Source organism: Heterodontus francisci, chromosome 1 (genome assembly GCF_036365525.1).
Source record: "Heterodontus francisci isolate sHetFra1 chromosome 1, sHetFra1.hap1, whole genome shotgun sequence".
Taxonomy (NCBI): Eukaryota; Metazoa; Chordata; class Chondrichthyes; order Heterodontiformes; family Heterodontidae; genus Heterodontus; species Heterodontus francisci.
In genome coordinates, this window is record NC_090371.1 from 132150668 (window position 1) to 132176527 (window position 25860).

At 43.1% G+C, this 25860-nt stretch overlaps 1 protein-coding gene across 1 annotated transcript in view; it reads left to right on the forward strand.

Moving 5' to 3' along the window:
* The window catches only part of LOC137384652 (protein YIPF5-like), a 74723-nt gene that overhangs the window by 19213 nt on the left and 29650 nt on the right, over positions 1-25860 (forward strand). Inside the window, exon 4 of the mRNA XM_068058897.1 lies at positions 13094-13239. Within this exon, the coding sequence (XP_067914998.1) occupies positions 13094-13239 (146 nt within the window). The remainder of the gene's footprint in view (positions 1-13093; positions 13240-25860) is intronic.

Genomic DNA, 25860 nt, shown 5'->3' on the forward strand with positions numbered 1-25860 from the left:
GAAAATTAAAACTAACACATCAACTATCTTACTAACCATTTCTTTGAACCCCCTAGGATGAAGTCCATCAGCACCCGGGGACTTGTCATCCCGCAGCTCCAACAATTTGTTCAGTACCAGTTCCCTGGTGATTGTAATTTTCTTGAGTTCCTCCCTCCATTCCATTTCCTGACTTGCAGCTATTTCTGGGATGTTACTTGTATCCTCAATAGTGAAGGCCGATGCAAAATATCTGTTCAATTCATCTGCCATCTCCTTATTATCCATTATTAATTCCCCAGACTCAATTTCTATAGGATCAATGCTCACTTTGTTAACTCTTTTCTTTTTAAATTGTCTGTAGAAAATCTTACTATCTTTGTTTATATTTCTAGCTAGCTTTCTCTCGTACTCCTTTTCAATCTTTTAGTCATTCTTTGCTGTTTTTTTATATTCTGTCCAATCTTCTGACCTGCCTCCCATATTTGCACAATTATAGGCTTTTTCTTTAAGTTTGATACTATCTTTAACTGTTTTAGTTAACCACGGATGGCAGGTCCCACCCTTGGAATTTTTCTTTCTTGTTGAAATGTATCTATCCTGTGTATTCTGAAACATCCCCTTAAACGTCTGCCACTGCATCTCTATTGACCTTTCCCTTAACCTGATTTGCCAGTCCACTTTAGCTAGCTTTGCTTTCATACCCTGATAATTGCCCTTATTTAAGTTTAAAATACTAGTCTTGGACCCACTCTTCTCTCCCTCAAACTGAATGTAAAATTCAATCATATTATGACCGCTACTACCTAGGGGTTCTAGAGGAGAAGGTCCTGAGAAGGAGTGATGTCCTGTACCAGCAGTGGGGAAGGAGGCAACCAAGGCAAATAATGCACTGCATGTGGGAGGAGATCACTCAGGAGGTCATAGCCAGCATCCTTGCCCCAAGGACATAGCTCCAGTGCCACAAGAAGTTTAATTATTTGACATGACTAATCAAGGTAAGATCCTAACTCACAAACACATTCTCAATAACTGCGCCAGCACCACTAGCACCATAACCTCACCACACTTCAACTACCATCTAACTATACACTAACATTCACGCACTATTCACACCCCACTTCACAAACACTACTCACAGCTGAGACACAGCTCACAGCTCTTCACCCATGGTGAGGCATCACATACACACAAACACACCTGCCAATACTCTCAGTCACAATCACCACTCTTTCCCTCCAGGGTAAGAAAGTGCATAACACGACAGTGGGGAGGGGAAGCATGACTCCATGAGATCACTGCCCTTGAGGAGGCAGTGCTGGCGGCGATTGGGTGGGAAATGACAGAAGCCATGACCACAGGCAAAGCAGGGGACATCTCACATTAGAGGTTTGTGGCCACCTCAGCTTCCTCACAGATCCACAGCTATTCCTAATCCCTAATCCCTCAAACCCATCCTCACTCACAAGCTCCATATGGTCTCATCATATACATCCTCCAATAGTGGTCACACGTACTGCACACTAACCCTTCAAGCTTTATCATTGCGGCTCCCAAGAGTAAAATTTACCTTAACCCCACCACATACCACCCACCACCACCGACATCCACCGCCACCCAACACAAGTCCCCCCCCCCCCCCGCCAACCGCCCTTGGAGGAACTGGAAGAGGAGCAAGTCGCACCTCATCCCTCCCCACTCCAGGAGAAAGAGGGGGATAACAAGGAAGAGGAAACTGCATCAATCACTGCCATTCTCACAGGCATCAGCTCAGAGACTGGCACCAGGTATAACCTAAAGGCAGGGTAGAAGAAGGAACATCACAGTAGGACGCACCAGGCATTAGTGGGCAGCATCCATGCCGGGTGAGGGGGACACAACAGGTGCCATCTTGTCGGGGTGGGTGGGGAGGGGTGGGGGGCGGTGGGCCAACAGGCATGGTCGTACACTAATTCTCTCATGATCGCCAGATTGTGAAGCATGCAGAAAATCAGCACATATCTAGAGACTTCTTTAGCCGAGTACTGCAGGACACTTCCTGACCAGTCAAGGCATCTAAACATCAGCTTGAGAACCCCAATGGTCTGCTCAATTTTTTAAAAATTCATTCATGGGATGTGGACGTCGCTGGCCAAGCCAGCATTTATTGCCCATCCCTAATTGCCTTTGAGAAGGTAGTGCCTTCTTGAACCGCTGCAGTCCATTTGGGGTAGGTTTACCCACAGTGCTGTTAGGAAGGGAGTTCCAGGATTTTGACCCAGCAACAGTGAAGGAACGGTGATATAGTTCCAAGTCAGGATGGTGTGCGACTTGGAGGGGAACTTGCAGGTGGTGGTGTTCACATGCATTTGCTGCCCTTGTCCTTCTAGTTGGTAGAGGTTGCAGGTTTGGAAGGTGCTGTCTAAGGAGCCTTGGTGCATTGCTGCAGTGCATCTTGTAGATGGTACACACTGCTGCCACTGTGCATCAGTCGTGGAGGGAGTGAATGTTTGTAGATGGGGTGCCAATCAAGCGGGCTGCTTTGTCCTGGATGGTGTCAAGCTTCTTGAGTGTTGTTGGAGCTGCACCCATCCAGGCAAGTGGAGAGTATTCCATCACACTCCTGACTTGTACCTTGTAGATGGTGGACGGCTTTGGGGAGTTAGGATGTGAGTTACTCGCCGCAGGATTCCTAGCCTCTGACCTGCTCTTGTATCCATGGTATTTATATGGCTACTCCAGTTCAGTTTCTGGTCAATGGTAGCCCCTCGGATGCTGATAGTGGAGGATTCAGCGATGGTAATGCCGTTGAATTAGAAGGGGAGATGGTTAGGTTTTCTCTTGTTGGAGATGGTCATTGCCTGGCACTTGTGTGGTACGAATGTTACTTGCCACTTATCAGCCCAAGCCTGGATATTGTCCAGGTCTTGCTGCATTTCTACACGGACTGCTTCAGTATCTGAGGAGTTGTGAATGGTGCTGAACACTGTGCAATCATCAGCGAACATCCCCACTTCTGACCTTATGATTGAAGGAAGGTCATTGATGAAGCAGCTGAACATGGTTGGGCCTAGGACACTATCCTGAGGAACTCCTGCAATGATGTCCTGGAGCTCAGATGATATTCCTGGTGTCTGAATGGCTCTCTGTATGAGTGCTCAGCTGGTGTCTGGGGGTTTCTCAAGGTAATCATGAGCTAAGACATCAGAGGCTATTCCTTGTCACCTTATCCAGCCATGCACATTGTGTTGAGGCTCAAAGATCTGTGGGATGGATGATTGTCTCATTATAAATACATTGTGGCAGCTCACTGGATAGCAGGCATTCACCTGTATGATGCACTGTTGGTGGTCGCAGACAAGCTGTACATTGAGGAAATGGAATCCTTTCCTGTTCCTGAAAGCTTCAAGTTTAACTGATGCACTCAGTCAATGGCTGTCTGGGCTGTGGAGAATCCTGCAGTTCTGTCAATCCGAGAGTATCCGATCTCTGGTCTCCTGTGGTAGTAAGAAATGATATATAGATATTCCTCAGAGCCACAGAGACCTCCCTTAGGCAGAAATGCAAAGAGGATTGTGAGATGTGACTGATATTATTTGGAAGGCTCCAGTAGCATAAAAATGAAGTGCTATTCTGCCCTTAACTGTCACCTCCTGACTTCCCAAAGCCTGTCCACTATCTACACAGCACAAGTCAGGAGTGTGATGGAATACTCTCCAGTTGCCTGGATGGGTGCAGCTCCAACAACACTCAAGAAGCTCGACACCATCCAGGACAAAGCAGCCCGCTTGATTGGCACCCCATCTACAAACATTCACTCCCTCCACCACCGACGCACAGTGGCAGCAGTGTGTACCATCTACAAGATGCACTGCAGCAATGCACCAAGGCTCCTTAGACAGCACCTTCCAAACCCGCAACCTCTACCAAGTAGAAGGACAAGGGCAGCAAATGCATGGAAACACCACCACCTGCAAGTTCCCCTCCAAGCCACACACCATCCTTACTTGGAACTATTTCTGTCGCTGGGTCAAAATCCTGGATCTTCCTTCCTGACAGCACTGTGGTGTACCGATCTTGCATGGACTGCAGCGGTTCAATAAGGCAGCTCAACACCACCTTCTCAAGGGCAATTAGGGATGGGCAATAAATGCTGGCTGAACCAGCAATGCCCACATCCCATGAATGAATAAAAAAAAGTCTAAAATAGTGTAAAAATAATCAGCAACAACTCGTTAACTCCTAATCGGCTGGTCATGGTTACGAGAGGGCATTAGTTGAAGCACTATCCACCAAAATAGCATACAGCCATACAGCCTCTTTAATGAGAACTAGCATGCAATTTAATTGTCAGTCAGTCCTTTAATAATCCTCTGGGCAGCTGTTCCTAGTGCAAGCTTTTTCTCTTTTACCGCTCTAAACATGGGCTTAACCGATGTTTCAGCTTAAGACTCTGTTTTAGCCACGACAAAGGCTCTTTTATGCCTAAAGTATCTGGGGAAAACTGCCTCCTCAAAGTATAAACATTTTAAATCTATACAACAATTTGAACTAGAATTGACCCACAAAGGAGCAGAGGGAACAATTAAACCAATCTGTTTTACATCTTTACCTAATTAGCTACCTAAATTTCATCAGATTAATTTTTAATGGATAGCATAAGCAAATTACTTTACAAAAACCCACAGGCCTATGATTTATATTCCAAAGATGGTGCTAACCAAACATAACTCTTGACTCTGTTTTGTACCAGCTATATTCAAGTGTCTTTAGGGATTTAAGTCATATTCCATGGGTTTTCACAATATATCTTCCCATTTTTTGCTAAAGGGAAGGAGATTATTGTTCAACTTGCTTTTCATGAATAATATATTTGGTCTTCACAACTTTTCATAAATGATACCTTTATCCACATAAGATGCTTTCACATATATTTTAAATCAAACCAAGCAACTGGCAGTTCTATTCTCACAGCTATAGTCCTTACACCATGACTGTAATAGCCACCAAGAACATAAGGAAAAATGCATGGAAGGGCATTATAAATCTATTTAACCTCACCATCAAGAGGTTCAATTAGGCATTTACTTGGGTGGTAGTTCCATTATCATTCCATTTTAGTTCTCTGAAAGAGGGTGCACTGAGCTTGAAACTGAAGAACATGCTCAATTGGTTACTTCACTCACTTTGTATGATTACAACTTGTATGATTACAAACAGAAGAATCTGGTTACTAAAACAGAAAGTGCTGGGAATAGCAGGTCTGGCAGCATCTGTGGAGAGATAAGTGGAGTTAAGTTTTAGCGTCTGTCACCTTTTATCAGAACTGGCAAAGGTCAGAAAGGTGATAGGCTTTGAGCAAATGAAAGGGGGATAGGGGAAGAAAAACAAAAGGGAAGGTGTGGGACAGGGCAAAGGGCAGGGGAGATTAATGACAGAGATGTCACATAACAAAGGGCAAAGGGAGTGCTAATAGTTGTAGTTAAAAAAACAAAGCTTATTCCAGAAAGAGTGTTAATGGCAGAATAATGAACAGCTCCGTCCAAAAGCAAAAGCATGAAAAATAGGTTTAAGACAGGCACATGATTAAAATAAAAATTAAATAGACAAATAAACAAATTAATTAATTAATTAATTTAAAAGAAATAAAATGGCAGTCATGCTCTGAAATTGTTGAACTCAGTGTTGAGTCTGGAAAGCTGTAGCGTGCCTAATTGGAAAATGAGATGCTGTTCCTCAAGCTAACGTTCAGCTTCATTGGAACATTGTAGCAGGCCAAGGACAGAAATGTAGGCATGAGAGCAGCGTGGTGAAATAAAATGACAGGTGACCAGAAGCTTGGGATCATGCTTGCGCGCTGAACAGAAGTGTTCCGCAAAGTGGTCACCCAAGCTGCATTTGGTTTCCCCAATGTAGAAGATACCACATTGTGAGCAGTGAATACAGTATACTAAATTGAAAGAAGTACAAGTAAATCGCTGCTTCATCTGGAAGGAGTGTTTGGGGCCTTGGATGGTGAGGAGAGAGGAGGTAAAAGTGCAGGTGTTACACCTCCTGCAATTATATGGGAAGATACCATGGGAGGAGTGGACCAGGATGTTGCAGAGGGAACTGTCCCTTCGAAACCTTGACAGGAGAGGGGAAGGGAAGATGTGTTTGGTGGTGGCATCACACTGGAGGTGGCGGAAATGGCGGAGGATGATTCCTTGAATACGGAGACTGGTGGGGTAGGAAGTGAGGACAAGGGGAACCCTGTCGCAAAACTGGAAGAATGGAATGGAGTCCTTACAGGAAACAGGGTGTGAGGAAGTGCAGTCAGTCAAGGTAGCTGTGGGAGTTGGTGGGCTTATAATGAATATTAATGGACAGCCTATCCCCAGAGATGACGACAGAGAAGTTGAGGAAGGGACGGAAAGTGTCAGAGATAGACCATGTAAATGTGAGAGAAGAGTGGAAATTAGAAGCAAAGTTGATAAAGTTTTCCAGTTCGGGGTGAGAGCAGGAAATGGCACTGATACTGTCATCATTTATCATTACAGCTTACTTCAGATTTCCAGCATCTGTAGTATTTTGCTTTTATTATAGAAGAATTTGGTTGTCTGCTCTGTTTCAATTCAGAGTAAGGTTAAAATGTAAATACAAATATTCTTCGGTGAAGAATTTCCTCACGAGAGCTTAAACCTATAAGTAGTTGCTTGCCTTTAATTGGTCCAAATAGGGACAGAAATTGGCAAATTGGACTAATTGGAGTTTCAGACAACAATTGACTTGCGCATGTTTAAAACTATTAAAATTTTCCAAGAACATTGGCGAATTAAGGCTTAGGCGGTTATTATTAAAATATATGCCTGATTACCATAATACTTGGAACTTCATGTAGAAAACCTTGTGTGATACACTTCTGCATTGTGTGATATGTTTCAGCTTGGTTGAGTTGGTAGCAACATTGGCTTTGATCTGAAGCTTCTGGCTTTGAGCCTATACCACGATCTGAACCCATAATCCAAGCCGAAAGTGGTGTATTAACAGTGTGGCTGACCTTCAGATGAGATGTTAGACAGATGGACCTATCTGACCTATCAGCATGTTTCAGGTGGTTACATTGTTCAAAGAAGACCAAAGAATTCTCATTGCATCCTGACCAATGTTCTTCCCTTGGCCAACACCACCAAAGCAAAAGTCAGATTAACTGGTCATTCATCTAATTGGTGTCTGTGGGATATTGCTGGAATTTTCCAGATTTAAAAAAAAGCCACTGCACTTCCCAAATAATTAATTGTTTTAGTCATTTTGAAGTGATAAGGTGTATGGTAATTATTGTTTTTTATTTAAAAAATGATTGGTGATATGTTATAACTAGCTATATTGTTGGTGACACAAAATAAAAATAAATTCAATAAAATGCACTTAATGGTATAAACAAAACATGCCATTTTATTCCATTTATGAAGCAAACTTTTGATGTGATGAAGTAAAAATGGAAAGGGTTGAAAATACACAGCAGATCCCTCAACATCTATGAAAAAATAGGGTTAACATTTTGGGCGTAGACCCTCCCTCAGGACATTCATAGCTTGGTGAGTTATGAAGGCAGCTTTGTCAACAGACTAAAATTCCAAACAAATCCCAACATTCAGCATGATCTGTTTCTTTGAATTAAAAATATATGATGAAATAGCTAATTTAGATCTTCAATATCTTGCACATAATAGCTCAGGGAAACTTTTTTTGACCATTACACTCAACTTAGATCACCATCAGGTGGAGGTCATGCACCCTTTTAGTCTTAACTGAGTATTTGGTAGTTTCATCAGTCAATATTGGTTTCAATTTCCATCTGTTAAAAATGGCAATTGCGACGTCCTCGGGTCTTGAGTGAAGTTTCGCCGAGTTTGCTATAGGACGTGAAGCAAAGACAGAGAGACAAAGACTGCAGCAGCTGAACGCAAAGGCTTCTCCTTTTATTCTGTCTGCTTTCGTTCATTTTCAGTTTGCGAGCATATGTGTTCTACAACAGCCTCCAGAGTACACAAGGCACAATGCAATTGCAATTTCGAAACACTACAACACTACATCCCTCCCCTTCTTATGCAAAGATGAGTGTAGCTGAAGGTTTTCCAGTAGTCGAGTGAGGGTTGCTCTGTAGTTATGAAGGAAGTGATATAGTTCTTGCTTCCGTGACTTATTCTCAGCTGTAGCTGTGAGTCTCACTTTTTTCAAGGTTTGCATAAATCTCTCAACTTCACCATTAGCTCTTGGCCAATGGGGTGTGTTTTTCCTATGAGTGAACCCTAGGTAATTTGCAAATTTACTGAACTCATTGCTGTTGAATGGGGATCCATTGTCACTTCTCACCGTTTGAGGGATTCCAAACAAGGCAAAGATCTGGTCAAGTTTGGGATGATTGCTTTTGTTGAATTGACATAACTAATTCCATGATTGGGAATCTGCTGAAGTCGTCAGTGACATCAAGTAGGTGTTCATCTGTGGGCAGATCTGTGAAGTGAACACTGACTTCAATCCATGGTCCTGGAGGTAGTTTGGACATCTTGAGAGGATCTTGAAGATTTGACATTGTAGTTGCTTGACATGTCAAACACTGATTGACTTTGTGCGCTACCATCTAGTCAATTCCTGGGAACCATACGTTTTCCCTAAAGAGTAGTTTGGTTTTGACTATTCATTGGTGTGCTTCATGTGCCAAAGACTGCTTCAGTTGGAATTGTGCAGAGGCAGACTTGGCCATTGGGAGAAGAGGAAGCATTGTGGCTCTGAATGAGAGGTGGGATGTGGAGGTGAAGTTAATATGCTTTGAGTGGTGTCCCCAATTCCATGGCCCCTTTCACCATCATCCCTCTTATGGCCCTGCCATACTTCACTGCTACCACTGTGCTGGACAGCACTTTGGTGCAGATCAGTGCGGCACTGTAAGATCAAGGCTGTCACCCTCTTTAAAGTGGCAGACATGTTGGTATCCAGAGTCTGCATAGCAAGATACTTTTAGATGATCGTCTTCTTGTTAATCTTCCTTACTTTAAAATATGCTAACACACACATGCACACACACTCCATTGACAAAACATTCCCACAATGAATGTGGAATGACAATACAGTTGTTGCATAATACAAAATTAGAAGTGCTTGTAATAGTTAGCTCATTTCGAACATTGTGAAGATCTGTAATGTGTGAGCAATTTCTTTTACAGACGCTTTCTTGATCACGTCTTTCCAGTTTCGGATTTCATAGCCTTGATACATAGTTGCAAAGCCTCATCTTGTTTTGTTGCTGCTTTGGTGTTGGTTAGTTTTAGCAACTTTGTCACCACATTTAGGTTTACGTAGTTAAGATGTTGTCCAGCAACCTTTTCCTCACGACTAGTAGAACTGACTGTCAACAGCAGATGGTGTGAAAGATATTCTACTGGGTTGAGCTTGCCTGACTGATACTCAACATGGAACTCATACTCTTGTACTTTGAATATCCAATGTTTTATTCGAGTGGGTGGTTTGCTATGTGGTTTATGATCATTATTACTTAAAATTTGCTTCCATATAGGTAGAGATGAAAGTGTAAGATACCCCATGTGATTGAGAGTGCTTCTCTCTCTGTCTGTGAATAATGGCGTTAACGATCTTCTTACCATCACAATGATTGATGGGTTACCTGTCTTGTCTTTCTGTACAAGAACTGCACCTAAACCAACTGGGCTTGTATCCATGACTAGCTGGATGGTTTACTCAGGGTCGAAATAGACATTTGAGTAACTTGCTGACAAACGTCGTTTGATCTCGTCTACTGCCTGTTTGTGCGATTTAGTCCATTCCCACTAAGTGGTCTCTTTTGTCTGATCGCGTAGTGGGGCAGATTGCATAACGAGGCCAGGAATGAAGCTTTTTCCCAGGGTGGAAGAGTCAGTTACTAGGGGACATAGGTTTAAAGTGAGAGGGGCAAAGTTTAGAGGGGATGTGTGAGGCAAGATCTTTACACAGAGGGTGGTGAGTGCCTGGAACTTGCTGCCGGGGGAGGTGGTGGAAGCAGGTACGATAGTGACGTTTAAGAGGCATTTTGACAAATACATAAAAAGGATGGGAATAGAGGGATACGGTCCCCGGAAGTGCAGGAGGTTTTAGTTTAGGCAGGCATCAAGATCGGCGCAGGCTTGGAGGGCCGAATGGCCTGTTCCTGTGCTGTACTGTTCTTTGTTCTTTGTTCTTTGTACAGTACATGACGAGTCCTAGCAGACTCCGAACTTCTTGCAGTTTTGTCAGATCTGTAGCGTTTGCAATGGTTTCAGCTTTCCATGGATCGGGTAATACTCCTTCACCACTGAACACATGGCCAAAGAATGTAATTATGCTTTGGTTGAACAAGCACTTGTCTTTGTTCAAAGTAAGGGTACATTCTCTGAGACATTGTAGGCATGCACGTAAGTGTGTCACAATTTCACTTTCATTGCAGCCATAGATAAGAATGTCATCACTGATGTTCAGCGTGCCTTCAAGTCCTTGAAGTGCAGACTGAATCATGTGCTGAAATACCTCAGCTGCTGAACTGACTCCAAAGTTGAACCTCTTGTATCAGAAAAGTCCAATGTGAGTAGAGAATACAGTAAGATATCTCGATTCTTCTGCAAGCTCAATTTGATGGTAGTCTGTATTGAGGTCAAGTTTAGTGAAGTGTTTAGCATCACATATTTTCTCTATGAAATCATCAATTGTCAGTGTCAAGTGTCTTTTTCATATGCCTTGGTTTGATGATCACATATTAACACTGATTCTAATCTGGTTCTCACTCTTGGGTTTCTTGACGACTTGTATGGGTGAGACCCAAGGGGTAGCTCATCCCCAACTTTTTCAATAATGTCAAGGTCAAGTAGACATTGAAGTTCCTTCTCTGTCTGCTTCCTGACATGAAATGGTAATTGTTGCCATTGCTGTGCAACTGGGAGCACATTAGGATCTACATGCAGCTTGCAGGTAACACCTTTCCGATACCAGTGAAACAAATCAGCATACAGTTCAAGAATGTTTTTGTTATGCGAAGGAATCGTGTATGTGACTGCAATCATGTGCCGATCTGTTGCTGTGTGGAAACTGATAAGCATTTTACATTCTCGCGATATGACATGGAATACAGCTTTCACTCTGGAGTCTTTGAATGAGACTGGCATTTCAAAAGTTCTGAGAATTTTCAGAAGTGTGTCATTGTAAAATTTTCATGTTCCCTGGTTTGCAGAGAATGGGGCAATCCTGAAGTTTCTTGAGAGTTTTGTCTCTCATGATGTTGACGTAGACTCCTGTATCTATGAGAGCATCTATGTCCAAGCAGCCAATGGTCACTGTCACACATGGCTGTTTGCTGTGTCTGAGAGAGAGCTGAAAAGTATGTTCAGGGTCATCTGTCTCTACATTAGCTACATTCTGTTGCCTTTTTGCTGTGGTACGCATACGTAGTACCTTTCTGTTGGTATTGGTTCTAGTAGCTGATTTTGTTGATGAGTGACAAACACGAGAAAAGTAGTGGGGTTTTCCACGGGCTTTACATTGTTTACCAGCAACACGACACTCTGTTCGGTGTGGTTTAGCACCACAACAGTGGAAACTTTCTTTGGATAAATCGCAGCTCTATTTGTGAGATGGCTGTTGTTGCTTTGCAGTTAGTTTCCTGGCACATGAGCAATGAACAGTGTTCACAGGAGTTGAGTGTGGTAGTTACCGTTAACCTCAACTTCAGTAGCTCTGGACTCTAAGAGCAATTGTGATCTTGCTAACACCAACAGCTCTTAGAGCTTTCTGTTTTTCTCGAGTGCTTTTTGGCATAGTTGACTGGAGAGACAGCCTTCGATTATTTGTGTTTTGATTTCCCATTTGACATGTTCAACATCACTGAAGTCACATCTGGTTGCTAGTTACCTTAATCGCTTGCAATATTGGTCAATTGTCACATGCTTAGTGCATCGGACAACAATGGTTTTGTGTATGGTGTTTTTCTTGGGCATAAAGTAAGTTGTCAGTGTAATTTTTGCTGAGTTGTAGTAATTTTGCTCAGGTGTCTCAAAGATATCCTTTAATTCTTCATCTCCACAGTGTAGAAGCTAGGCCTTTTTCCTTGTGTCACCTGCGATTGTGAAACCTGTCATCGCACCTTTGATCGTCGCAACCACTTTTGCCAGCATAGGGATACAGATGATGGCTCTGAATGTACATTAAATGTGGTAGATTGGGCAGAGACAATGCCATACTGATTATAAATGCAGTGATAAAGGAACTGGGATCACGCTCCATTCAGAGGAAACTTCTCTGCAGTGATCTGAGATTACATATATTTTTTGGATTGGATGGTTATTTTGGCAGGATCAGTGCATGAGTATACACTGTACAAGCTTCCTGTGTGTCACTCTAAGAGTCTCCAAGTTAAAATGCTGTCTGTAATAGTAGACAAAAACCGTCCAAAATTTTCATACCTGAAAGCAATGTTTCCATTTTTTTCATCCTTTTTCTGTTTACCACGTTGCCATTGGAATGTCCTCAGGACTTGAGTGAGGTTTAGCTGATATTGATATAGGAGATGAAGCAGAGGCAGATAGACAAAGACTGTAGCAGCTGATCACAAAGTCTTCTCCTTTTACTGTGTCTGTTCTAGTTTCACTTTCACTTTGCTAGCATATGTTTTCTACAGCACCTCTAGAGTACAGAATGCATAATGCAATTGCAATTTCAAAACACGACAACACTACAGCAATAAAATTTAAACTGCAATAAGAATATCGAAAGATAAAGATAACTAATATTCTGGATAAATTTTGCCATTTATTGTGAAGACTTGCAATTCTCATGGAAACATGGATGGAATAGTGCAATGTGATGTTCCGTGCATGGTAAAAATCCAGGAATCCCCTAGATAATAAAAGCTGAACTTGACATATTCAGTCAAATAAACCAATGCCCTGATCTTTGTCATCAAATTGTACCTATTTAAAAACAAACTGTTGATCATCAAATTATAGCCTTTATACGAAGAATGATAACCAACATAAAACATGTTATGATAGTTTCATACAGCATCAGAAATTATAGAAGCAGAGAAACAAATCTATTTTTGTGGAAACCTAAATCAGACTGGTTTTCTTCGCAGAAATTGGGATCAACTTTGACCACATCTGGCAGAAAACATTAACAGTTCTGAATCCGATGAAACCAGCAGATGGCAGCATTATGAATGAGACCGATCTGACAGGACCAATCGTTTTCTGTTCGGCATTTGGAGCCACATTGTTGCTGGTGCGTTAAAATGTCACTGCAAAGAACATGACAACAAAACTAATTTACTTATATCTGGCATTTTGCTAGCTTCAGCTTTTTGTTTTATATATCATCATTTACTTCATTATGAAAATCATTAGAATTGCTTTTCTTTTATTCTTGTAAATATCACCGTGTGCCTAAGGCTGCTCCTCATGAAAAAGCAACTGGTTTGACACTCATGTTATTTGTATGGCAGGCTGTAGAAATGATTTCCTTTTTCTTGTGAGGCAAATTTTGGTCTGATTTGCATTCATTTTTCAAAGTCTTTATGTTATGAGAGAAAGGCACAGACATGCATAAAATGTAAGCCCATCTGTCAATGTATCAGAACGAATAAAAGTAGCTCTCTATCATTACATCTGTGTATCACAGTTAGAGGGAGCACTCTGTTTTAAATGTGTTTATTGATATTTTAGTGCTCATCAAAGTGAGGACAGTCACTGCTAGAGAATGGAATACTTTTTCACTTCTAATGCCCACTCTCAGCATCAAGTGCTCTGAGGTCAGGTATAGCACTGGTTAGATACAAGGCAGAGGGGTCCTTTACGAAACTGACAGACACATGTAACAAGACCGCACTCTCTGGCTGTGCATACCAGGAAATTGTGAGTGCCCTGCTCACAATTTCCTGGCCAGTATAATTGATGGATGGAAAATTGTGTGCATAGCACTGACAATTTCCTGATATACATGGCTACTGAGCTAGGCTCCCCACTGGCAGCAAGCATGCATCAAATTGCCCCAAGATTATTATTGGCATGCATTCTGAGAGATCTTTTTTTTTTAGCACACTCAAGATCAGAAATGTTCAATTATTACTTATTGCCTCAGTTTTTACCAGGGAGACTAATGTGGTGGGCATGATATTAGAAGAAGCGATCAAAAAAGATATAAAGCATTTAAGATAGAAAGGGGAGATAATTGATAAACTAATTAAACTTAGAGAGGATAAAACCCCTGGTCCGGATGGATTGCATACACACATATTAAAAAGAAGTTAGGGATGAGACGGCAGAGGCACTATTACACATGTGTAAAAAATAATTAGAAAAGGGAATAGTGCCAAAGGACTGATGCACAGCTAATGTGATTCCTATTTTTAAAAAGGGAGCTAGAACAAGCCAAGGGAACTATAGATCAATTAGTTTAATGTCAGTGGTAGAAAAGATAATGGAATCCTTACTCAAAGATATAATAGAAAATATCTAGAAGCTGAAAATATAAAGAGTAGTCAGCACAAATTTCTAAAATGAAGGTCATGCTTGACCAATCTTATTGAATTCTTTGATGAAATAACGGAAAGGGTAGGCAAAGCTACTAGTAATATATTTGGATTTTCTAAAGGCCTTCGATAAGGTACTGCATAGCAGACTTATAACCTAAGGACAGAACATGTGAGGCTGGGGCTGGGATCATAGGCAGGCCGGTGCGAAAAATAGTGCCACAGTTGCCCCTGCTCCATTCTGGGCAATTTTCACAGAGGCGAGATTGGAGGGCTGCCTGCCTGCATGAGGCGGGTGGCTGATCCAGGTTATTTAAAGGAGGCCGACAGGGATTTTTTAGTCGGCCTCCAGGTTCCCGCAGGCAGCGAGGCCAGTTTAACTGCTTGGAGGCAACTTCCTGGTTGCAGACCAGGGACTCAGCACCCCAGACAGGCCTAGAGGTTCTCCCTTCCTGCCTGGGTACAGTAGCAGCCATAGGCCACTCTGTGTAGGGACTATCCCCCATCCCGATACTGGAGGCCTGGCAGCAAAAGCCATTTTGTAGTTAAAATTGTAAAAAAATTGGAGAGGGTCATCTCCAATTTAAAGCGCCCTCTCCCTTACTTAACTTCCACTGCAGCCTGCTGCTCATTTCAAGCTGGAAGAGCTCTGATTGGCCCTCCAGATTTGAGAGCCATCCTCAATTGGATGGCGGCCCTGCCCTTTTAATTGACTGCTGACAGCAATACACTGCCTCAGGACCTGCTGCCCACCAAAGTCACCTCCCGCTAGCGTTGCCAGTGGCAGGACTTCCCTGCGACGGCAAGGTTCCATGGAGGCCCCTTCACCGCTCGGCAACAGGACCCGACTTTAAATATTTAAATAAACATCACGTGCTAGTCAGAGTAGAAATAGTAGGATATATCGGATGAATATGTGGCTGAAGAGATGGTGTGAGGGGCAGGGTTTTAGATTCCTGGGACATTGGGACTGGTTCTGGGGCGGTGGGACCAGTACAAACTGGACGGGTTAGACTTGGGCAGGACCGGCACTGATGTCCTAGGGGGAGGATTTACTAAAGTGGTTGGGGAAGGTTAAAACTAAAATGGCAGGGGGATGGGAACCTTTGCAAGGAGTCAGAGGAGGGGGAATCAAAGACAAGAACAAAAGACAGTAAGGGGAATAAGAAAAGTGGTAGGCAGAGAAATCAAGGGCCTGAATCAAACAGGGCCACAGTGAAAAATAGTGGGAAAAGGCCAAGTAATGTTAAAAAGACAAGCCTTAAGGCTTTGTGCCTCAACGCTTGGAGCATTCACAATAAAGTGGATGAATTAATCATGCAAATAGATGTAAACGGGTATGATATAGTCAGGATTACAGAGACAAAGAACAAAGAACAAAGAAAATTACAGCACAGGAACAGGCCCTTCGGCCCTCCAAGCCTGCGCCGATCCAGATCCTCTATCTAAACATGTCGCCTATTTTCTAAGGGTCTGTATCTCTTTGCTTCCTGCCCATTCATGTATCTGTCTAGATACATCTTAAAAGACGCTATCGTGCCCGCGTCTACCACCTCTGCTGGCAAGGCGTTCCAGGCACCCACCACCCTCTGCGTAAAGAACCTTCCACACATATCCCCCCTAAACTTTTCCCCTCTCACTTTGAACTCGTGACCCCTAGTAATTGAATCCCCCACTCTGGGAAAAAGCTTCTTGCTATCCACACTGTCTATACCTCTCATGATTTTGTACACCTCAATCAGGTCCCCCCTCAACCTCCGTCTTTCTAATGAAAATAATCCTAATCTACTCAACCTCTCTTCATAGCTAGCGCCCTCCATACTAGGCAACATCCTGGTGAACCTCCTCTGCACCCTCTCCAAAGCATCTACATCCTTTTGGTAATGTGGCGACCAGAACTGCACGCAGTATTCCAAATGTGGCCGAACCAAAGTCTTATACAACTGTAACATTACCTGCCAACCATTGTACTCAATACCCCGTCCGATGAAGGAAAGCATGCCGTATGCCTTCTTGACCACACTATTGACCTGCGTTGCCACCTTCAGGGAACAATGGACCTGAACACCCAAATCTCTCTGGACATCAATTTTCCCCAGGACTTTTCCATTTACTGCATAGTTCACTCTTGAATTGGATCTTCCAAAATACAATACCTCGCATTTGCCCTGATTGAACTCCATCTGCCATTTCTCTGCCCAACTCTCCAATCTATCTATATTCTGCTGTATTCTCTGACAGTCCCCTTCACTATCTGCTACTCCACCAATCTTAGTGTCGTCTGCAAACTTGCTAATCAGTCCACCTATACTTTCCTCCAAATCATTTATGTATATCACAAACAACAGTGGTCCCAGCACGGATCCCTGTGGAACACCACTGGTCACACGTCTCCATTTTGAGAAACTCCCTTCCACTGCTACTCTCTGTCTCCTGTTGCCCAGCCAGTTCTTTATCCATCTAGCTAGTACAGCCTGGACCCCATGCGCCTTCACTTTCTCCATCAACCTACCATGGGGAACCTTATCAAACGCATAACTGAAGTCCATGTATATGACATCTACAGCCCTTCCCTCATCAATCAACTTTGTCACTTCCTCAAAGAATTCTATTAAGTTGGTAAGACATGACCTTCCCTGCACAAAACCATGTTGCCTATCACTGATAAGCCCATTTTCTTCCAAATGGGAATAGATCCTATCCCTCAGTATCTTCTCCAGCAGCTTCCCTGCCACTGACGTCAGTCTCACCGGTCTATAATTACCTGGATTATCCCTGCTACCCTTCTTAAACAAGGGGACAACATTAGCAATTCTCCAATCCTCCGGGACCTCACCCGTGTTTAAGGATGCTGCAAAGATATCTGTTAAGGCCCCAGCTATTTCCTCTCTCGCTTCCCTCAGTCGACATGGCTGCAAGGTGACCAGGGATGGGAAATGAACATCCAGGGGTATTCAGTATTTAGGAAGGACAGACAAAAAGCAAAAGGCGGTGGAGTTGCATTGCTGGTTAAAGAGGAAATTAACGCAATTGTGAGGAAAGATATTAGCTCTGACAAGGTGGAATCTGTATGGGCAGAGCTGAGAAACACTGAGGGGCAAAAAACGTTAGTGGGGGTTGTATATAGACCCCCTAACTGTAGTGGTGATGTTGGAAGTGGCATTAAACAGGAAATTAGAGATGCATGCAATAAAGGAACATCTGTAATTATGGGTGACTTTAATCTGCATATAGATTGGGCAAATTAAATTAGTCACAATACTGTAGAGGAGGAATTCTTGGAATTTTCTGGACCAATGCGTTGAGGAACCAACTAGAAAACAGGCCATCTGAGACTGGGTATTGTGTAATGAGAGAGGGATAATTGACAATCTAGTTGTGCGTGACCCCTTGGGGATGAGCGACCATAATATGATAGAATTCTTCATCAAGATGGAGAGTGACATAGTTGATTCTGAGACTAGGGTCCTGAATCTTAGTAAAAGAAACTACAAAGGTACGAAGCGCGAGTTGGCTATGATGGATTGGGAGATGTTACTTAAAGGGACGACAGTGGAAAGGCAATGGCAAACATTCAAAGAGTGCATGGATGAACTACAACAATTGTTTATTCTTGTCTGGCGCAAAAGTAAAACGGGAAAGGTAGCCAAACCATGGCTTACAAGGGAAATTAGAGATATCACTAGATCCAAAGAAGAGGCATATAAATTTGCCAGCAAAAACAACAGACTTGAGGATTGGGAGCAGTTTAGAATTCAGCAAAGGAGGACCAAGGGATTGATTAAGATGGGGAAAGTAGAGTACAATAGCAAGCTTGCGGGGAACATAAAAACTGACAGTAAAAGTTTCTATAGGTATGTGAAGAGAAAAAGATTAGTGCAGACAAATGTAGGTCCCTTATATTTGTCAGAAACAGGGGAATTTATTATGGGGAACAAAGAAATGGCTGACCATCTAAATGCATACTTGGTTTGTCTTCACAAAGGAGGACACAAATATCATACTAGAAATGTTGGGGAACACAGGGCTTAGTGAGAGAGAGGAACTGAAGGAAATCAGTATTTGTAGAGAAATGGTGTTGGGGAAATTGATGGGATTGAAGGCTGATAAATCCCTAGGGCCTGATGGTTTGCATCCTAGAGTACTTATGGTAGTGGCCCTAGAAATAGTGGATGCATTGGTGGTCATCTCCCAAGATTCTATAGACTCTGGAACAGTTCCTACAGATTGGAGGGTAGCTAAAGTAACCCCACTATTTAAAAAGGGAGGTAGAAAGAAAGCAGGGAATTATACACCAGTGAGCCTGACATCGGTAGTGGGGAAAATTGTGGAGTCCATTATCAAAGATTTTATAGCAGAGCACTTGGAGAACAGTGGTAGAATCGGACAGACTCAACATGGATTTACGAAAGAGAAATCATGCTTGACAAATCTACCAGAATTCTTCGAGGATGTAACTAGTAAAGTTGATGAGCGGGAGCCAGTGGATGTGGTTTTTTTGGACTTACAGAAGGCTTTCGACATATAAGAGATTAACGTGTAAAATTAATGCGCATGGGATTGGGGGTAGTGTATTGCAATGGAGAGAAATTTGGTTGGCAGACAGGAAACAAAGAGTAGGAATAAATGGGTCATTTTCCAAATGGCAGGCAGTGACTAGTGGGGTATTGCTGGGATCGGTGCTAGGACCCCAGCGATTCACAATATATATTAATGATTTAGATGAGGGAACTAAATGTGATATCTCCAAATTTGCAGATGACAAAAAACTGGGTGAGAGGGTAAGTTGTGAGAAGGATACAGAGAGGCTTCAGGGTGATTTGCACAAGTTGAGTGAGTGGGCAAATGCATGGCAGATGCAGTATAATGTGGATAAATGTGAGGTTATCCACTTTGGTAGCAAAAACAGGAAGGCAGATTATGATCTGAACTGAGAGAGGGGAATATGCAGCGAGACCTGGGTGTTCTTGTACACCAGTCACTGAATGTAAGCATGCAGGTCCAATTTGCGGTAAAAAAGGCAAATGGTATGTTGGCATCCATAGCGAGAGGATTTGAGTACAGGAGCAGGGATGTCGCTGCAATTATACAGGGCCTTGGTGAGGCCACACCTGGAATATTGTGTGCAGTTTTGGTCTCCTTATCTGAGGAAGGATGTTCTTGCTATAGAGGGAGTGCATCGAAGGTTTACCAGACTGATTCCTGGGCTGGCGGGACTGATGTATGAGGAGAGATTGAGTCGGTTAGGATTATATTCGCTGGAGTTCAGAAGAGTGAGGGGGGATCTCATAGAAACCTATAAAATTCTAACAGGACATGACAGAGTAGATGCAGGAAGGATGTTCCTGATGGGGGGTGTGGGGGGGGGGGGGGGGAGTCCAGAACCAGGGGTCATAGTCTAAGCATATGGGGTAAAATTTCAGGACTGACATGAGGAGAAATTTCTTCACTCAGAGAGTGGTGAACCTGTGGAATTCTCAGGCTACTGAGTTGGATGATCAGCCATGATCATAATGAATGACGGAACAGGCTCAAAGGGCCGAATGGCCTACTCCTGCTCCTATTTTCTATGTTTATTTGTATACATTTAAATACAATTCCCCACAATCTTACCGTTGGATCTGGATCTTCCACGCAACGGACAGCACTCACCCGCCTTCACTTACCCATCCAGAGAAAGTTGGCACCACCGAGGTAGGAAAGGGAGGAACTCAGGATTTTTAGTGTAGTGGTAAGGGGAGTGGGGGGGTGGACAAGGGGTCAACTCTGCATTTTTAGTGTGGGGGGTGGTGGTGCGGAAGGGGTGACTTTTGTACTTTGTGAAATTGTTGGGAGAAGGGGTCAACTCAGCCATTTCAGTGTTTTGGGGGGTGGGGAACGGGGCCAACATTTATTTTTGGTGTAGTAGTGGGGGTGTATGGGGTTCAACTCTGCATTCTCTGAGCAGGGCTGGCAGCTCTTCAAACATGGTGCCAGTGCTTGCACAGAGACAGCTAACACCGTTCAAGGTGTCGCTCAGACAGCCCCCACCACATGATTTGTGGGGTGCGGGGAGGCCGCTCTGTATTTTTAAATGAGCTGCTGCGCTCAAGATCGTGGTGGTGTGGTGGAGCGCAGCCTGTGCATGCCGACTGCCATTTTTTTCACTCACCTCTGGGAAAGCAAAAATTCAGCCCAAAGTGTGGGTTTCTGACCCACATTTCAGCCTGACAGTGGGGTTCAGAAGTCCGCAGGGAAAATTCTGCCAATGGAGTCAGGAGACAAGCAGCAAGCTGGTTACAAAACAGAAAACAGAGAGGAGGAGTTAAAGGTAGTTACTCAGACTGGCAAAATGTAGGTAGTGGTATTCCACAAGGATCAGTGCTGGGACTACTTCTGTTCCCCAATTACACAAATAATCTGGACTCAGGAATCAGAAGCACAATTTTAAAATTCGCAGACAACTCCAATTTGTTGGGTGTAGTCAATACAGAGGAGGCCTGCAACAAAATAGAGGAGAACATTAATAAACTTGCAGAATGGGCATGTAACTGGTAAATGAACTTCAATAAATTTAAGTGTGAGATGATACATTTTGATGGGAAGAATAAGGAAGCCACGTACTCTTTGGCAACTAAGTGTCTAAATGAGTTACAGGAAGAAAGGGATCTGGGAATAGATTTAGAGAAATCACTAAAAGTTGCAATGCAAGTTCATAAAGCCATCTAAAATGTAAACAAATCACTGGGTTTCATTTCTGGAGGGATAGGAGTGCAAAGCACAGAAATTATGTTAAACTTGTACATAGCCTTGATCAGACTATACTTGGCGTATGTGAACATTTCTGGTCTCCATATTATAAAAAGGATATTTGATATTTGATGCACCTCACTTGGGCTCTCCAGGTTCTTAAAACAGCAATATACACAGCAATTTCAGGTAAATAAATTACTGCAGATCTTAGGAATCAGTTTAAAAACTGACCAAACTAATTTCACTTCAGAGCATTGCATCACACGGTCATAATATAGATGTAGATGAGAAAAGCCATTCCTTGCATCTTAGATCATCCATCCAGAAATAAACTAATAGACCTCATTGGCATCATATCATCCAACTGTTTTTAAATAACTTTAGAGTTTTCGCCTTTACTACCCCATCCAGAATTCCATCACACATGCTGATCACTCTGTGTGGTGTACATCCTGATATCTGTCTTAAATTTATTTTTCACTAATTTAAAACTTTCTTATAAATTTGTTCGTGGGATGTCAGCATCACTGGCAAAGCCAGTATTTATTGCCCTTTCACAATTGTCTTTGAGAAGCTGGTGTTGAGCCACCTTCTTGAACTGCTGTAGTCCTTGAGGTACAGGTACACCCATATTTCTGTTAGGATTCCAGGATTTTGACCTAGTGACAGTGAAGGAACTGTAGTATATTTCCAAGTCAGACTGGTGTGTCACTTGAAGGGGAACTTTGCAAGTGGTGGTGCTCCCATTCACCAGCTGCCCTTGTTCTTCTAGGTGGTACAGGTTGAGGGTTTGGAAGGTGCTGTTGAAGATGCCTTGGCAAGTTGCTGCAGTGCATCTTGCAGATGGTACACTTTGCTGCCACTGTGCTCCAGTGGTGGAGGGAGTGAAAATTTAAGGTGGTGGATGAGTACCAATCAAGTGGGCTGCTTTGTCCTGTATAGTGTCAATCTTCTTGAGGATTGGTGGAACTGCACTTATCCAGGCAAGTAGAAAGTATTCCATCCCATTCCTGACTTGTGCTTTGTAGATGATGGACATGCTGTGGGCAGTCAGGAGGTGAATTCCCAGCCTCCGACCTGTTCTTGTAGCCACAGTATTTATGTGGATAGTGCAGTTAAGTTTTTAGTCAATGGTAACCTCCAGGATGGTAATGCTGTTGAGTGTCAAGAGGAGGTGGTTAGATTCTCTTGTTGGAGATGGTCATGGACTGGCACTTGTATGGTGCAAATGTTACTTGCCACTTGTCAGCTAAGCTTGAATGTTGTCCAAGTCTTCCTGTATGCAGGCACAGACTGCTTCATTATCTGAGGAGTACTGAACATTGTGCAATCATCAGTGAACATCCCCACTTCTGACCTTATAGAAGGAAGGTCATTGATGAAGCAGCTGTTGGGGCTAGGACACTGCCCTATGGAACTCGTGCAATGTTGTCCTGGGACTGAGATGATTGGCCTCCAATAACAATAACCAATTTCCTTTGTGCTAGGTATGACGCCAGTCAGTGGAGTGTTGTTCCCTTGATTCCCACTAATTTCAATTTTACCAGGGCTCCTTGATGCCACACTCGATCAAATGCTGCCTTGATATTAAGGGCAGTCACTCTCACTTCATTTGTGAACTTCAGTCCTTTTGTCCATGTTTCGACCAAGGCTGTAATGAGGTCTGGAGGCGAGTGGTCCTGGCAAAACCAAAACTGAGTATTAGTTAGCAGGTTATTGCTGAGTAGGTACTGCTTGATAGCACTGTTGATGACACTTTCCATCACAGTGCTTATGATTTATAATAGACTGATGGGGCAGCAATTGGCTGGATTGGATTTGTCTTGCTTTTTGTGGACAGCACATACCTGTGCAATTTTCCATATTGTTGGGTAGATGCCAGTGTAGTAGCTGTACCGGAATAGCTTGGCTAGGGGCAAAGATAGTTCTGCAGCACTCGCCTTCAGCCCTACGGTCAGGATGTTTTCAGGGCCCATAGCCTTTGCTGTGTCCAGTGCACTCAGCCATTTCTTGATATCACATGGAGTGAATTGAATTGGTTGAAGACTGGCATCTGTGATGTTGGGGACCTCAACAGGAGGCTGAGATGGATCATCCACTTGATTCTTTTGGCTGAAAGATGGTTACAAATTCTTCAGCCTTGCCTTTTGTACTGATGTGCTGGACTCCCCCATCATTGAGGATGGGGATATTTTTGGAGCCTCTTTCCTCGTTTAGTCATTTAATTGTCCACCATCATTCACAACTGGATGTTGCAGGACTGCAGAGCTTTGTTCTGATGCATTGGTTGAGGGATCGCTTTGCTCTGTCTGTCACATGCTGCTACTGCTGTTTGGCATGTTCATGGTCTTGCATTGTAGCTTTACCAGGTTAGTACCTCATTTTTAGGTATGCCTGGTGCTGCTCCTGGAATGCCATCCTGCACTCTTCATTGAACCAGGTTTGGTCCCCTGGCTTGATGATAATGGTAGAGTGAGGGATATGCACATCTATGAGGTTAAGCATTGTGATTGAATACAATTCTGCTGTTGCTGATGGCCCACAGTGCCTTACATTTGCCCAGTTTTGAGCTGCAAGATCTGAACTGAATCCGTCTCATTTAGCATGGTGGTGGTAATGCCACACAATTCAGTGGAGGTGTCCTTCGTGTGAAGATGGGACTTCTTCCTCAAAGGGTCAGTGTGGTGGTCACTCCTACCAATACTGTCATGGGCACATGCATACTCAACAGGTGGATTAGTGAGCATGAGATCAAGTAGGTTTTCCCGCTTGTTGGTTCTCTCACTACCTCCAAGCCCAGTCTGGCAGATCTGTCCTTCAGGACGCGGCCAGCTCAGTCAGTAATGCTGCTACCGAGCTACTCTTGGCGATGGACATTGAAGTCCCCCACCTAGAGTACATTCTGTGCCCTTGTTACTCTCAGTGCTTCTTCAAAATGGAGGAGTACTGATTCATCAACTGAGGGAGGCTGATAATCAGCAGGAGGTTTCCTTGCCCATGTTAGACCTGATGCCATGAGACTTGGAGTCAATACTGAGGATGCCCAGGGCCACCTCCTCCTGACTTTATACCACTGTGCCACCAACACTGGTGGGTCTGTTCTGCCAGTGGGACAGTACATGCCCAGGGATGGTGATGGAGGAGTCTGGGTCATTAACTATAAGGTATGATTCTGTGAATATGAGTATGGCAAGCTATTGCATGACTAGTCTGTGGCTCTCCCAATTTTGGCACAAGTTCCCCATTTTAATGAGGAGGACTTGCAGGGTTGACTGGGCTGGGCATGCCTTTGTCATATCCAATGCCCGGTCTGTCCAATTTTATCTTTACTTGATATTTTCGTGGTGGTTTTGATAGAACTGTGTAGCTTGCTAGGCCATAACAAAGTCAATCACATTGCTGTGGGTCTGGAGTCTCTTGTAGGACAGACCAGTAAGGATAGCAGATTTACTTCCCTAAGGCCATTAATGAACTAGATTAGTTTTTAAGCAACAATTCAGTTGTTTTATGGACATCATTAGTGAGACTAGCTTTTTTGAGTCCAGATTTACTAATATTATCAATCAAATTTAAATTCCTGTAACTACCATGGTGGGATTTGAACTCATGTCAGCAGAGTTTTGTCCAGGTCACTGAATTATAATGCTAATGCTATTACCACTATGCTGCCATACCTTTTGTCCTACTGGCATTGTTCCATTTGAAGTGGTGTTCTGAATTTAATTTTGCTATACCATTTGCAATCTTTTATACCTCTATGATCCCCCACCACCTCCTCCTTTGAAGGCTGAAATGACCAAGTTTCTCCAGGCTGTCCTCATAACTCAGTCTTGTGTCACTATTGTGGTTCTTCCTATACCACCCCCAGTGTTGGAATACCACCTTTGTGTTTGCAGGACGAGGTACTCAAGGCCTATTCTGACTGTAGCACTGTACAGTCTAAGCATGATTTCTACAACTTATATTCAATTGATTAAGCTAATCAGCATTTGTTTTGTTGATTGCTCTTTTGCAGTAATTCCAGTGATCTGGAATGAACTGTCTGAAAAATTAGCAGGAGCAAATGCAACAGTAACTTTCAAAAGAAAATTTGGACATATACTTGAAAAGGAAAAGTTTGCAGGGGGGTGGGACTAATTGGGTAGCACTTTCAAAGAGCCTGCACAGAAAGGATGGGTCAAATATCCTCCTTCTGTGCTTTATGACTCTATGACATGTTGCGGGTAATTTTAACTTTTATCTGCGGGTGAAAAACTGGTGAAAGGAATAAAAAGTTGCGTGAGGTATAAAACAAATTCCAATTTGTTATCACCAGTTTTTCACCCAGCAATGTGTTTAATGAACCCCCATTGAGTATCATGACTCCTATGGCCTAGGGATCTCTTCCACCCTTAATTATTTTGGCATCATTCGTGGAATACTTATAGCACCCACATAGTTCTTCCTATGTGTAGTAGTTTATACTTTTATTGAAGGTTAACTGCCATTGTTCTATTCACTTGCTTTGTATGTTTAGCAAAGAGAGGAGAGTTTCATTCCATCAGCCTGGCCTGGATGCAAAAGGGCTTTTTCCTAATTCCCTGCACTGTCCAATTCTTCTGTAATTTTTTAAATTAGTAAATTTTAAATAGTTCCTTTTAATC